Raw genomic sequence first — 16,512 nt, forward strand, 5'->3', positions numbered from 1 at the left:
CCCCAGATGCTATACTACTTGCACCTCCTTGTTTTTGCACAGAATGTTTGCCCTCCCTTGTCGCTTTGGGGAATGTCCTGCTCACCCTTCAAGGCTCAGCTTTCTTGTGGATTCTTCCATGGCAACTGGCAGAGGGCTGAGTCCACAAAGTTGCTGTTATTATTAGTTGCCGTCGAGTTGGTTCCGAATAATGGTGACCTCGTATAGCAGAATGAAATGTTGTCTGGCCCTGGACCATCCTCACCATCTTTGGCATGTCTGACGCAGCTCCTTCCCCAGTCGTATTCTTCCAGCTTGGGGGGCTAATCTTCTAGCACTATATCGGACAATATTCTGCTGTGATTCAAAAGGTTTTCACTGGCTAATTTTTGGAAGTAGAACCACAAAGGGTGCTCAATAAATGTTTGCTGACTTATGCTTTTCATGGGGAGGGAGGACTGGACTCTTCCTCACCTTGCCAGCCTTCATAGGAATGAGGACTCCCACCCACATTCCCATTTTTTCTTTCTACCTCCTTATTGTGTCCTCCCAAGTGAAAAGGAAGGGCTAACACGGCTGGTCGGAGCCCATCTGGGATGTTCAGTGGACCCCATTCTTCTTGGACCATCATGGTTAAAGGTCAGGGCTCGTGGACAGCTCAGAGCTTACTTTCTTCTCCTCTTAGATCCACTGGAGTGGTGGGGAAGCTTCAATCTCCTGCATGGGAGGAGGCCTGGCCATCTCTTCTTTTGGCCAGGCCATCTTGTGCTTTAAGTAAAGAAGTCTAGGCCCGTCAACTTTGGTCCTGAGCAGAGGTAAGCGCTTTCTCAGGAGCACTTCACTCATCCCTTTGGCACTGGGGCGCGGGGAGGTGTGCCTTATATCTCTCACAGCATCCTAACTGTGAGATCACACAAGGAGTCTAAGACTGGGGGACAGGCAGAGATTAAAAGTGGATGAAACAAGAAGCCCCACAGGGTCTCTTGCCTTCAGCCACATTATGTATTCCAGCTGTTGTCATAGTTTTGTGTAGGCTGATCAGACATTTGTTGCCCATTTAGCTATTGGGCTTTTGTGTACACTCTTGGGGAGTGGGGCACGCAATAAGCTAAGGGTTGCTTGAGAGGAGCTGCATACAGAACCCACCTGAGCCCCTAGCACAGTTCTGAATGCTCAGCACTTCCTTCTGGGTTTGCTGAAACAGACAAAGCGAGGTCAAAGCCATTGCAGCGTTTATTTGCAGCTCCAAAACACTGACTTTGGGCAAGGTAACTAATTCTTCTGAGCATCATTTTCTAATCTGTACAAATGGGGTTTTCAAGCCTACTTAAAGGAAGTTCTAAGGTTAAATAAATAATAATGTAATACAATGCTTAGCACATAATAACAACTCAAAGAAACGTTAGCCATCTTTCTCTGTTCACGGTGAAATCAAGGAAACCAGAGGCATTTTAAAGATCTGTGGCCAAAGTATTAATTACAAGGCAGGCTTTCAAAGCAACATACTGGTGCTGCGTATAAAATTCCTCTGGAAATCTGAGCAGCTGCTCTTTGCGTTCATTTATTTCTGCACACACAAACATTATAGCATCAAATTGTAATTTTTATCTAATTATAGAGCTACCCAGGCGTCCAGGGGTTCTGAATTTGCTTCTGCATTACTGGTGTACATAAGAGGCAAGAAAACCTTTCATTTCTGAAATCGAGTCTCAGAAAGAGTGACAAGGGATTTGCAAACAGCTCTATCCAAATCATTTCTAGACATGAGGTTCTAATTACTCTCTGCAGTTTGTCTTTCAAGCACGCTTTGGGTTGGTATCATGATTTGATGCTTCCTGGGAAGGCAGAGATCAGTGGGGATGAATGGACAGCCTACAGCAGCTTGTGGAACAGTAGGAAACAAACTCGTATCAGACTGAAAGATGACATCTGTATGGCATTTTAGAATTTGCAAACAGCCCGTAAGTCCAATAGTGCATTAGGTCCTCTTAGCAACCCTGAGAAGTATGTATTCTTAAACTCTTCAGTCGATGAAAATACTGGGGCTAAAAAAAGGGATGGGAACCACAATTTACTAAAAAAATGGACACGGCTCATTTAATCCTTACAGCAACCATGGGAAGTGGGCATTGTTATTCCCATTTTGCAGATGAGGAGACTGAGGCTTCAGAGAGATTAAGAAACTTGGTCCATGATCTATAGCTAGTAAGATGCACAGAAAGAACCATGATCCAGTACCTCTATTTTTGTCCTTCTCTCCTTGGCTCACTCCCTCCGTCTTTTTCCTCCCTCCTGCTCGCTTTTCCTCTCTCGCTTTTCTCTTGTCTTTCTCTTTCATGCATGCAGACTTAAACACATTGTTCTATAATTCCAAAATGTATTTTCTCATCTTTCCTCAGTTTACCCTTCTGGGAGGGGAACATCTGTGTGCATGTGGAAATTAGAGGCAAGAGCTGGGCCAGCACCATCTTTCTTCGTCAGGGTCCGTTAATTTTTGCTGCGGAAGCTGGGAATAGCTGTGGTCATATGAACAGAGATTGCCTCATCTGCTAAAAACTTCGTGACAGAAGAAATGTGAGTGAAAGGCACCTACCATCTGTTTAGTCACAAAGAATCAAACAGAAACAAAATGAGTTGGAGAGGAAGCAAGCGCACATTAAAGAAATCTTTCACTGTGTGGGGGGCCCATGGGCCCTCAACTCCCACAACACGTGGAGAGTCTGGTCAGAGTTCAGCTTTGAGGTTTTCTTCCTTTTTAGGTCTTTCTCTTCACTAAGCACGTGAGGGTGGGACACTGACTGTATTTCAGTTACCGGCTTCTGCTTGGACCTCAGAGTTACAGAGTCTACCCAACTGGCTCCTGGGCGAGGTTCCAGGTCACTCTCCCATGAACCCAGACATCAGGGAGTCAGTAGCTGGCTCACCTACCTTGGTTAAACCACCTGGAAGGGAGCCTGCCCAGGGCAGCTGTGGAGTGTGATGCTTGGGTTCCCATGGGGACAGCGACCCCGTCTTCCAGCCCAGTGCCACATCCAGACCCTCAGGGTCGTCCTAGTCTTCTCCCTCTCGCTCACCCCCCACATCCAGTCAGTCACAAGATCCTGTCAACTCTATGTCCTAAACATCTACAAACCCTTCTTCTCTTGTCTATCCCCATTGCCACTACGCTGATCTATTATTTCCTACCTGGATTCTTGCAGTTGGTCTTCCCAACACTAGCCCTAACCTCTCCTGTCGATTATCCATGTCCAGTGTGACCCTTCTAAAACCCCATCACCTCAGTTCTTTGATTAAAATTTGACAAGAAACTCTCCTTTGTCAACCAGTCATAATTCTTTAACAAGGTTTACAAACCCCTCACCTCAGGAACACTCAATTTCCAGTATTTCCGGAGGCAGAAGCCTAGATTACCGATTTTAAATCTCTTATTTTTCTCTAATGCTATAAATTTCCCTCTAAACACTGATATCACTGCATCCTACACATTTTGATAAGTTCTTATTTCATTTACTTCAAAATATTTTTTTAAAATTTCTCTTGAGACTTCTTTGACCCACATGTTACATAGAAGTGTGTTGTATAATTTTCTGATATTTGGGGAATTTTCTCAGGTGTATTTCTCTTATTGATTTCTAGTTTAATTACACTGTGGTCAGAGAGCACACTCTATGTCATTTCTGTTCTTTTAAATTCGTTAAGGTGTGGTTTATGGCCCAGAATGTGGTCGTTCTTGGTGAATGTTCCATGTGTGCTTGAGAAGAATGTATATTCTGCTGTTGGTAGACTGTCCCTACGCACTTGTGTTTTAGAATTCATAGAGCTACCATGTTACCTATTTTTGTCATAAATATAGTCCATGAGCTTTTAGGTTTTGCTCTCTAGTTGCTCAAACACTGCTGCCATCAATCTTCCCAGAATCTCCGTTCTCCTTCTCCTAATACCCCTTGCTAATCCAGAAAAGCTCAAGCCTGGCCATTCTCTGAGTGTTAGTGAAACTTAACATCTTTCCTTCATCAAGCCACAGTTTTCCTCAAAAATGCTCAGGGATCCTGTAGGGCAGGGTCAATTCCAAATTCCTTAGGATTGTATTATTGACATTGAACTTCTGTTAGCGCTATCCTTTCTCATGGTGCTCACCACACCTTTGCCCAAGTCCTTACTCTAGACCCTCCAATTTACTCACTAGTCTACAAACACACGGTCTTCCATTCTCTGCCTTTTGCCAGTGCTGTCTTCTAAACTGAGGATGCTCTTCTACTCTTTCTCCCTCATCCTCTTTGGCTCAAAATACCATCTTTCCTGTAAACTTTTCCTGGAACCACCTACTCAGAAGGAGTCACTGATTTTGGTGCAATGCAGTTAGGTGGTTAAAAACACAGAGATTGTCTTTGGGTTCAAATCCCAACTCAGTCATTATACAGTTCTGTGACCCTGAATGAGTCCTCATCTACAAAAAGGAAAGTAGAACTCGGCCTCACTGATTGGTTATTTTTGAGGCTTTGCTGAGACAATTCATGCAAAGAATTTAGCATTTTCTTGGCACATAATAAGTACTGACTAACTGGCAGCCATCATTAATATCTCTCTTTCACTAAACTATGTCTTAGAAGCTGTGGACAACCCTTTGCAAAGTTATACTTTCCCCAGGGTCTAGCATGTTGCTTTGCCTATATTAGACATTTAACAAATATTTGTTTATGTCATTTTTCTTAACAACTTGTAAGGAGAAACCTTATGGTAAGATTAGAGAGAAGGGAATTTAACTGAGAAAAGATGGAGGTGCTATCTACAGCATAGGAGAGGGGAAAAAGCATGGCCATTGATCTAATCCAGAGCTAGGTTCAAATCTGGGCTCTGGCACCTATAAGCTGTATGACTTACATATGTAATAGAGTGTTAAGAGCTCAGGCTCTGGAGCTAGACTTCCTGGGTTTGTATCCAGACTGTAATATGTGTCAACTCTGGGACACTGGGCAAATTATTTCACTTCTCTGGGACTTAGTTTTATCCTCTTTAAAATGGGGACAAAAATATACCTATCTCATAGGGCTATCATGAGAATATCACAAGTTACTGTCAGTAAAGTATTTGGGACAGTGCCTAGAGCACATACAGTTGTTTGCTTTATCATTAAAGTGCCAGTTTTGCTGAGTCAGGAACCTGTGATGCTGTATCTGTGAACAACTCAGATGTCATTAACGAAGGAACAAGTAAATGGTGATTGAGGCTCTTATACTTACTTTCTGCATTCACGGGTGTGATGTCAAATAAGAAAGGGGGCCTATTTTGGCTTTTATTGTTTTTGTTAAGACTCCCAAAAAAGACTCTTGCCTTGGTCGAGTAATTATTATGCAGAGTAAGACAACCAGAACAGACACTGATATGGTCAACCATTTTGGTACAAAGCCTAGGTCCTCTGGTACCATCCCTGAAAAGGTCAGCTGTTTGGCTCCAGCTAAGGGGCCATCAGCTCACAAAGACATTTCCCCTGACAGTTTAGTCCCTCTGTATTTACCTTGAAGAAGGAAGCAAACTTTGGATTGCCGTGATAAATAGAAGAACGATAAACGCACAGACCAAGTTTGACTTGAATACTTCATCCCTCATTTGAGAATACTGTAATTGAAAAAAAAAAAGGAGAAGGAATTACTTCACAGCAGAGCTTGGTTTTTGGAAGAGTACATTTTAGCAGGGTTGGGAGGGAAAGCAGCGAGAAGAAATAGGCAATTAAATACTTTTAAAAAATGAAGAGGAATCCATATCTTAATAAACCCTTCTCAAAGCATTATCTCCATCCCTCCCTCCAACCTTCTGGTGAGAGCCCAGGAATGCATACCATTCATAGTAAAGGGGATGGAAGGGGACCTTGCATGAGTATCTCCAGCTCCTCTCCTCTCTCTGAACTCACATCATTTTAACAAAACAGAAGCGCACACAACCGTCTATGCAGCAAATCAGATTCACATTGGCTTTCTTCACGAGTAAACTTAAGTGATTTCAGGATCTTGCTCTGTTTCTTGTTAGGTTTGGAGACTCAGGGAAATGTTTTACCAGGGGGTCTTTCTGCCTTTTTTTTTATTAAAAGAGATTGAAAAATAAATTCACAGAATCTTAGCATAGAAAGCTGCCTAAGAGTTCTCTAGCTAGTGCAGCTCTTTCATTTCGCAGGAGAGAACCAAGACTGATAGACCGATATGCTTGGTGCCCTTCTGCTATCTGTCCGTGGTGGCCTGGGGGAATGGCCGTAACTTTATTTTGATTATCCAGAGTACTCAGTAATTTCATTGTCCAGCCTTAAAAGCTTCTGGAAGGTCAGCATTGAATGTGTACTTGCCTAGTTTGAACTATCTTGGGAGTCGCTAAACTAAGAAAGAGCCCAATTCTTTCAGAAGGAGAAAGAGTTTTTAAAACTGAAAAAGACCTTGAAGTTAGCCTAAACCAAGCCCTTCATTTTACCTCTAATGCCAGAGAGGTTAGTAACTTGCCTTAGAATACAGAGCTTGCAGATCATGGTTTTCTGTTGCTTTTTTTGGAAACAGAAAGCTATACTTGGCATTAGGAGAACAATAATTGTACACTGTTGGGAACTTTGTAATCCTTGATTTGAATTTTTGCAGAGCTACTTTATAAAGGACGCTGGTAAACAGAACTCTGACTCCATGTCCACAGTATCAACGGAAGGGTTTTTGTCCAACCGCTTGTTGGTATGGTATTCACAAACAACACTTACGTGGTTGTTATTCTCTTGCCAACTTCTTGGTGTGGCCTGGGTCTTAGACTGGAACTTATTATTCAGTGTCATTGCTAAAATTTGGAGGATTGCTTGTTGTTTGTGAGCTCCACAGGGGAAGCCCAGTGCTGCCTGGATTCTGCACATTTATTGCTGTGCAGGGCAAGGACTTTTCTACTTTCTGATATCAATGCTTCTGTCTGTTTGTTGACTCCCTGCCTGGTGTCCAGAGGGGAACCAGGGACATGCCCCTGCAGAATCACTACAAACTATCCTCACCCCTGATAAAACCACAGGAGATCCATGTTACTAACAGTTACTAATTGTGCTGTCTGAGAACAAGGCACAGTTGTAGAGACCCACACATACCGGCTTGAAAATAAATGAATTAGCCACAAAGCATCAATCTGGAGAAAAATAAATGTCTGAGTGCCTCCTAACAACTAATTGTACAAGATCTAATTATTCTTTGTTGGCTGACTGATTAATTTTCCAAGGAGGTTGCTTATATAGATTTGATCATGGGCTTTAAAAAACAATTTTAGTGTACTTAATCTTTCACTTCCTCCTTCTTTTCATCATCAGATCATCAATATTATCATCATCACAGCCTCTTACAGTTATAATGGACCATCACCTCCCCAATTCAGGAATCCTCCCCATAACGTCCCTGACGTCTCCTCAGAGCAGGTGATCTTCCCTGCTTTGTCTGGGGAAGTGAGATTGTCTTCTCTGAGCTGGGGCAGGATATCCTAGGGTTTAAATACACTCAACTTGACTCCTCCCAGGGCCTGAGAGCGCACTATCTTGCAAAGCATTCCTTTCCATTGTTGGCCAGTTTTCACTGGGAAAATGTCCCTTCCTACAGAACCCAAACTTGAATCTCCGCGACTCTTTTCCTGAATGTTTCCTACTGATGACTTTAAAAATATTATGTATTTATCATCCTTTGTCCAGACTAAAGTTGCATAAGGTTTTATGTTTTTCATTTTCTTCAAATAGCAAACCGCATAGAGATGAAGTAGGAAGACTCTGGGAACTTTGCCGCCAGATCTTCCACATGGTCAGTGTGTGACTGTGGGCAAAGCCAATTTTTTTGAACCTCACTTTAAAAAAATCTATCAAATGGGGAGATGTTTGCAGTGCTAAATTATTCTTTTTATGTTTGAACCCTAGTGTTCCACACAGTCGCATAAAAGAAGAACCTTATAAGAATTCTGAAGTTGATGTCAATCATATACAAAAAACTGGGTTTCTGAATGGAGTGCATTGTTACTTCAGAAACTCAAGGAGAGCGTAACTGTGAAAAGAAAATTCCTAATTGGTTCTAGGTGAGGGGGTACTGAGAGTGAGCGATGACTCATTTCACTTCCTCTTGACTTGTGAAGGTCTGAACACCCTGGTTCACAGACTGTATTAAGTTATACATATGCTGCCTCCTACTATAGTTAGAGACTCATTGTCTTGCCTCTATCTGTCCTTACTTGGCCCCGTTTATCCTTTTATATCTTAGTGGTGAGCACGGAATACTCTAGAGCTAGACTACGTGGATTTGAATCTCAGCTCCATCACTTGCTAGATATGTAACCTTGGATAAATTTTTACTAGGCTTTCTATGCCTTAGTTTCCTCATCTAGAAAATGGGGATAATAATAGTACTTATCTCATAAGGTAGGAACCCTGGTGGCACAGTGGTTAAGAGCTTGGCTGCTAACCGAAAGGTCGGAGGTTTGAACCCACCAGCCGCTCCTCAGCAGAAAGATATGGCAGTCTGCTTCTGTAAAAGTTACAGCCTTGAAAGCCCTCTGGGGCAGTTCTACTCTGTCCTACAGGGTCTCTGTGAGTTGGAATCGACTTGATGGCAACTGGTTTTGTATCTTATCAGAGTCATTGAGAGGATGGAATGATACATGCCAAGTGTTTACATCAGTGCCTACGCACATGGTAATCCCTATATAAGTGTGTCCCACTATTATCAATCAATCAAGCAACCAATCATTTCTATGTGTTTTACTGTAATACTGTTACCTTTGTGTAGCCTGCCCTCTAGAGTGGTGTCGGCTATCTCTCTGAAGGAGGTGGTTGAAATACTCACACGATTTTGGGTTTTCCTATAGCAGTAAAATAAAAATTATTACAAAAATAAAAAAATAGAGAAAACTGAGAGAAATTCTGAATGGAAATAAGAGCAAATGGTACTCAGCCAAAAGCTTATATGAATGTTCCCCTGGGTGCCACATCTTTATTTTTATGTGACTGCTGACAGAAAATAAGTGACAGTAAATGAGTGTTTTGAAAACACTCAGCACAGAGTTTGGTTCCTAGCAAGTACTATTTATGAGAGCCATGACTATTATTGACAGAAGAATGGGTAACATCGGGTAGCTGATTTGTGTGTGAACAATGAAGCTCACCTTCAGTTTTGTTTAATGTGCCTTTGGTCTTTTTAGGTGGCGATTTCTGGTTTTGCCTGCTCTCAAAACTAAGTCAGATTAGCTGACAGAATCTGAGAGAATTTACCACAGAACTAACTCCTTGACTGATTGTACCAACCAGCTGTCTTTTTGGATACAGGGGTGGTTCAAGGACTCATCATTCCTATTCCCAGTGACCAAAAGGAGAAGGTGTTTTGTGTGTTTATTTATTCACTTATTTTTTACATGTGCATGGGTGGCTATGGTGATGGTGATCTGTTTGTTTTAATCTATCTTTATTGAGGTTCTGTGTTCAACCAGGAGCATGTGGTGGATTGTTTGAATATGTGTGTGGGGTGAAGAGAGGGCAAGATAATTTTTTATGGTTTAAAGTTTGCTCTTTTTTGCCTTGAATGCTCTTTAGAAGGGAGGATAGTGAGACTTCGTCTCATGTACTTTGGACATGTTATCAGGAGGGACCAGTCCCTGGATAAGGACCTCATGCTTGATAAAGGAGAGGGTCCGTGAAAAAGAGGAAGACCATCAACAAGATGGATTGACACAGCAGCGGCAACAATAGGCTCAAACACACCAATGATTGTGAGGATGGGGCAGCACCAGGTAGCGTTTCATTCCGTTGTACACAGGGTCGCTATGAGTCGGAACCGACTCGACGGCACTTCACAACAACAAGGCATTTGGCACGGCTCATATCTACACAAACCCTCCTGCCCACCCCACTGGCTACATCCTGAACACATTCCAAATGATGAATATGATAGAATTTTGCAAAGTGTGGTAGACATAGTCAGAGGAGACAAAGTGGCTTAGATTTTAATTCCAGCTCTATTGCCTTCTAGGTGTGTGGACCTTGGGATAGTTACTCAAACTCTCTGAGCATCTCTCAGCTATCCAACAGCAAAGATATCACATACATGAAAGGACTGCTGTGACAATTAAATGAAATGAGACAACTAATATAAATGACCCAGACTAGGGCTTGACAGGGTAATAAATGATCAACAGTTACTTCCCTTACAACACTACTGTCACAGTTGCAATTAAGTGCAGCCTCTGAGGCAGTTGATAAATATCATCTGTGATTCATCAGCATAACAACCTTGTGAGGTGGCTATTACTACGCTCATTTTTAGGATAAGAAGGTCAGTGACATGTCCAAGGTCATGAGTTGGAGAGTAGGTCCCAAGGGTTGTCTTCATACTGCGCCTCAGTCTGTGCCCGGCTGCCTGCACAGAAGAGAAGCAGAGCAAATGCTCTGAGCCAAGCCAGTGGACCTGCCAGTAATCCCAAGGAGCATGGACAGAAGAGCAATTCTCTCAGGGCCAGAAAGGGACCCACATGTGCAATGACAGCAAAGCCTGGATGGCTTGTTCCCACAGAAAGAAAGCCATGACCTTGGGGAAGGATCAAACACCAAAAGACCTTACTTGGAAGATGGTGATATTAGGGAACTGGGAACAGTCACATCACTTAGAGAAAAGATCAGTGAGTCATGCTTACATATTTAAACCTATTCCAGGGAGGCAAGGTGGCTGCTTCCTGTGTTTCAATAGTCTGAGGGCATCGAAGGGAAGGCTGCCTCCATGGAGCTACAGGTACAGGATGGGACCCTAGACCCTGGGATACAAGATGCATTAAGACTTCCCTCTCCTTCCGCTTTTCATGAAGCAGCTTCTTTACAAGAGGTCTGGGAGAAGTGTGAGATTTATTTTAAGTGAGGGTTTAGCCACACTCAAGCTTGGCATGAGATTAATCAGAAGGGCACGGGAAAAGAAAGACAGTCACACTGATCCAAAGTTTCTATGATATGAATATTGTGTCATCTAATTTTCACAACAATCCTAAGGGGCCATATTATGATCATCATGACCTCAGTGAGATCAAGTGTTTTGTCCTGTGTTACCCGGCCAGGGGCCGGCAGGGGTTGGTTCAAGTCACATCTGTCTAGTAATCAAAGTCTTTTTAACAAAGACCAAATGCTTGTGAGATAAACGAGGCCTTTGTGTGTGTGTGAGTGTGTGTGTGTGTGTGTGTGTGAGGGAGTCCAGCTGAGTGATGAAAAGCTGACAACTTGTCAGTATCTATTGTCAGTCAGCATTAACCACCTGTCCTTTGTGGTCACTTCTCTTTTTAAAGTAGGATGTGAACCAAGAGCTTGAGCTCCTGGGGCCACTGTGGACCTTAAGAAAACATCTCCTCTAGGCCTGTCTAAGGCCATACTGTCCTCAAGTGTGGACCAGAGGACTTGACTGCTGTGATCTGACCTCTGACAGTTGGAGGGAAGTGACCAGCCCAATCTCCATGTGCACCCAAGGACAGAGAGAGTGTCCTACAGTTCAGGACAACAGAATCCTAGAAAGAGTGTCCCTCACAACATAGGACCATCTGAAAATCAGAACCCTGAGGTGGGAGATGGGCAGGAGCCTGCATTTTCAACAAGATCCTCATGTAATTGTCAAGTCTCAATACCACTAGCCTAGGACAAAGAGGCTTTTTATGGCAGAAATTTGTCACAGTGACAAAAGGAGGTCTTTTTTCAAAGAAAAGAGTTTCAGAAGTAAGCAGAAAGATATTGGCATTAAAAAAAGGAAAGGATTCTAAATGAGTTCTTCATTGATGTGGCTTGATTTTAATACTCACCTCTACATTAAAAGCATAAATCCCATTAACTTTGAAGTATATATTATGTATAACCTAACAATCCTCACTATATAAAGAATATTCACAAATCAATTAGACAATGGTGAGCAGCACACTACAAGATAGACAGTCACAACAAATGGGAAACCACAAAAGGAGAAATATAAAGACCAAAACACACGTGGAAGAACATTCAACCTCAATAGTGACTTAAAAAATAAAAATAAAGACAGGGAAATGCTGTTTGTTTCTTATCAAATTGGCAATTCTTAAGTTAGTAAGTGGGTTGGAAAGTGTATAGAAACCCATGCTCTTAAACACTGCCATTGAGAGTGGCAGTATATTGGCACTGGCGGCAATTTCAGAATGTCTATCAAGTGTTTAAAAATGTGCATTCTCTTTTACCCACTTTTGGATTTTATCCTAAGGAAATAATTAGAGGATAGATGTATGATCTAACTATGACAGTGGGGGTTACAGTGTAGTTTATAATTTATAATAGTGGAAAACCAAAAAAGACATGTAAATTTGGGGTATTGGTTAAATATGTAACGATTAAATTGCGCAGTGGAGTAGTATGCAGTTACTGAAATTATTTTATAAGTGAATATTTAATAATGTGGAAAAAAGTTCAAGGCTTATTGCTGAGCAAAGAACGCTTAACACTATGTTAAAAAGCACTATGACATAATGGCCTGTTATGGATGAAGTTGTGTCCCCCAAAAATATGTGTTGTAAATCCTAACCTCTATGCCTGTGGTTATAATCCCATCTGAGAATGGATTGTCTTTGTTGTATTAATGAGACAGGATTAGTGTAGGGTGTCTCTTCAGTCAATCTCTTTTATACCTCAAAAATATAAAAGAGATTAAATAAGCAAGCTAGAAGATCTCCCAGCAGCAGAAGCTTAGAAGAGACAAGGACCTTCCCCGAGAGCCAATAGAGAGAGAAAGCCTTCCCGAGAGCTGGCACCCTGAATTCGGACTTCTACCCTCCTAAACTGTGAGAAAATAAATGTATGTTTGTTAAAGCCATTCACATGTGGTATTTCTGTTATAGCAGCACTAGATAACCAAGTCATGGCCCTATTTTTATAACAAATTGCACTGATGGGTGTATAGATGCAAGGTCATGAAAGAACAGCATGGCGGATGCCAGAAAGTCAGCAGTAGTTATCCTGGGTTGTAAGATTACAAGGGATTTCATTTTCTTCTTTTTGTCTTATATGCTTGGTATAAACTTTTGTTAATGAAAATGCATTCTTTTTTTTTAATAAGAAAAAAGTCATATATAAGAAAAAAAAAAATCCAAAATCACTGTCAGTCTTTGACAAACAGGCCATGTGTTCTATATCACTTTATCTTAATCTAATTTTCTTGCCCCTGAAATTTGTAAGCTTCCTCGGAAATATTTATCCCAACTAAAGAAGGGCAGAGAATTCTGTGGATGTTGGGAGGAACTGGAAGGGGCCTTTCACAACTGGACTAAGAGTCTCCCCACCCCCATCCCACCCATCCAGGGGTCAGCTCAGAACGTCCAGGGTTGCTGAGAGGTGAGAATGCTCAGAAACGAAGTTCACCCTGACTGAGGCCCAAGCCTTGGGTCACATGATTTGTCATCTACATTGGGTGATTTTTGAGGGTGAAAGGGTTGCTATTAACAATCATATTGGGAAAATAGGCGTAAACCAGGACTCTCCCGGGCAAACCAGGACATATGGCCGTAGGGTCATTGGGAGTTCACAGACTCATAGCACTAACTGCTGAAAGAGAGTCCAAAAAAACCAAACCCATTGCCGTCGAGTCGATTCTGACTTGTAGGGAGCCTATAGGACAGAGTAGAACTGCCCCACAGAGTTTGCAAGGAGCGGCTGGTGGATTCACACAGGCGAGCTCTTAACCACTGTGCCACCAGGGTTTCCACCCGAAAGAGATTAGGAGGTGTCTAATCCCCTCACTTCACAGATGAGAAACCAAGGACCAGAGAGGGAAAAGATGTTGCCCAAGCTGGTTTAAGCCACGTGTTCCAAGAGCACACTTTGCTGAAGCTTAACTCAAAAGATTCCTGGGGAGGGGGTGAGCCACCTTGAAATACCATGGCAGGGACGGAACAGAACTTTTATTCTTTTCTCTTGAAACTCCACTAAAAAAGGGTCAGTTCAAAACAGACCCGTGTCTTTTGGCTGTGAGAGTTCTCAAAGGATATCCTGAGGCCAGCTCTAGGGTGCCAGGCTGTGTCCCCCAATCTTATCCTTCACCTGAGCCCTTTATCCATTCCCTTACCCATTCAGCAAGAATTTACTCAACACTCTGAGGTTTTTGAAAGTTCTCTTTTACGTAGCTCTGTTGGTAGATAAGCTGATTTTTGTAAGTAAAGGTGACCGGAACTGTCTGAATCAAGTTTCTAAGGATTTCCAAGGCTCTTTTCTGTTCTCTAATTCACCAATGAATGTGGAAAGGCCAATAGGTTCCCTTATTCATGTATCTTCTTATTGTTCAAACAGAATAAAGCCTTTGCTTCCCTACAAAAACACCAAAGGCAAAATCATTGCTTCTATTTCCACTTTTCCTTTCAGAAAACTTGCCTTTATGGTCTTTATGGTCTGAACTTGCAGGGTAGGGTAGTGGGAAGAGAACAAGCTTTGGAGTCTAAATACCGTACATATTTCAACAATTCTAAGATGTGTGTTCTTTCCACATTTAACATCTCTGCAATCAGAATGCATCTTACTATCAATGGCATCTTCAAGCCCTCTCAAAGATTTATCTATGTGGGATCAAATTGACAACAGCAGCTGGAAAGGTTAGATAAGAAGGCAGGCAGTGACTTTACACTAATGGTGGTGGAGTAATTTGGAAAAGGATAGAGGGAATGGTTACACAACTTAAAGAATGTAAACAATGTTACTGAATTGTACATGTACAATTTGTTGAAAAGGCGTATCCTTTGCTGTGTATATTTTCACACACACGCACAAAAACCATAACTGTACAACTGGGCTTAAGTTCTTCCCAGGTGGGTTGTGACTGCTTTTGCTAGTCACCAGGGGGCAATATCATTCAGAGATCACTTTAAATTGAATTCTCTGCTGAGGTTTTTTTCCTACTGCACTCATAGTGTGAATCCAGATGTCAAACCTATGCAGATACCATTTGGGAGTTTAATTTCCCGGGGAGCTATTTCCTGCCATTGAACCAACACCAGGGAGTAGACACGCATGGTTCCTCACTGTCCCTGTCGGCTGGGTGGGCTTTTCCCCGGTCACCCCCTTACCCTGAGGCTGTAAGCCTAGCACAGTTGCGAAGGTGTTTCCACTTAGACTCCCCATGGTGGGTGATTTTTCTTACTGTTTCATAGGAAACAGAGCATCTCAAAGTTGATGGCTCCTTACTGTCCATGAAATACGGTAGCTGGGCTTTGAGACCCATGACCTCTACTAAACCTCCCGGAGGCTCAGTTTTCTCTTTTATAAATGCCATAATAATGCTTCTGGGAGGATGAAATAAACGGATGTATATAAACACCAGGCATAGGGCAGATGGACGCTGATACTGTTCTCTGACTCTGGAATCCTATGGCTTTGAGAGAACTGTTTTTATTTTGCTAAGGACCCTTTCCTACTCCTCCCCCGGGCCCTTGTCCTGTGCCTCCCTCTCCAGCCATAGCCGAAAAGGAGAGGATGAAGCTCGCACAGGCCTCTTCTCCTCATACAGCAGTTTGAAAGAGCAGCAAGTCCCTGGGGCTCCTGGCAGAGGCAGCTCTGTGAGTGGATAAGAGTGCAGGCCTGGGGATCAACGTGGGCTCAAATCCCAGCTGCTCTTCCTACTGTGTGACTTTGGGCAGGCTATGCAACCATTTTCCCGTGTCTCCATTTCATCAACTGTCAGATGAGGCTATTGATAGTATCTACTTCATATTGTTGTTACTTTGTAGGAACATCCTAGAACAGTGCCTGGTACAGAGTAAATACCCAGTCAATGTTACTTATTATGATGTTTTCTGCTCAGCAGTACTTCAGTTCTTAGAGGGGGTCTCAGAGTGAGACTCCGTGAGGCAGGTTTCTGTGACACGAGGGGAATGGCCATTTTCTGATGTGTCTCTTTGCCCTTGTCCTGGAGGAACCCACGCATTGCAGGGCACACGCTACATGGTGAACGTGGTACATGATGTGCATACTGCATGGTGCTTGGTGGACTGCCAGTGGGCAACTCCCATGTGTTTGCTCTTGGTGCTGCCCTCTGCCTCTCCTGGAAGAGGCTCCCCTGGTCACAGAACACAACCACAGACATGCTGTGCCTCCCTAGGTCCAGTCCTGCTCCCACACCAGGGGCCTGCGGATGAGATGCAGACACTATTAAATACACACTAGAAACCACCTGTAGTCTGCAGGTACTTCACTGGTGAAACAAGGAAATCTTTAGTGAGAGTAACAGATGGATTTTGTACCGCTCTGGACACAGATATTTATACAGGCTAATTAAAAAGATTCTTTGTAAGACCATCTCAGTCTTCCTAGTTCCTTCAAATACAGTAACCAGGAAAGAAAATGCATTTAATTTGGACCAAACCAAAAAACCCATTACTATCGTGTCAATTCTGACTCATAGCGACCGTATTGCACAGAGTAGAACTCAACTGCTAACTGAACGGTTGGCAGTTCGAACCCACTCAGAGCCTCCTTGGAAGAAAGGCCTGGCAATCTGCTTCTGAAAGGTCGCTGCCTCGAAA

At 42.7% G+C, this 16,512-nt stretch overlaps 1 protein-coding gene across 2 annotated transcripts in view; it reads right to left on the bottom strand.

Moving 5' to 3' along the window:
- Nucleotides 1-16,512, bottom strand: part of ADCY8 (adenylate cyclase 8) — a 217,410-nt gene that overhangs the window by 51,700 nt on the left and 149,198 nt on the right. Inside the window, exon 9 of one of the 2 annotated variants that reach the window (XM_004373008.1) lies at nt 5,495-5,595. The exons of the other annotated variant lie outside the window; for it this stretch is intronic. Within the exon in view, the coding sequence (XP_004373065.1) occupies nt 5,495-5,595 (101 nt within the window). The remainder of the gene's footprint in view (nt 1-5,494; nt 5,596-16,512) is intronic. 2 annotated transcript variants of the gene reach the window in all.

Source organism: Trichechus manatus, unplaced genomic scaffold, assembly GCF_000243295.1.
Source record: "Trichechus manatus latirostris isolate Lorelei unplaced genomic scaffold, TriManLat1.0 scaffold00022, whole genome shotgun sequence".
Lineage (NCBI taxonomy): Eukaryota > Metazoa > Chordata > Mammalia > Sirenia > Trichechidae > Trichechus > Trichechus manatus.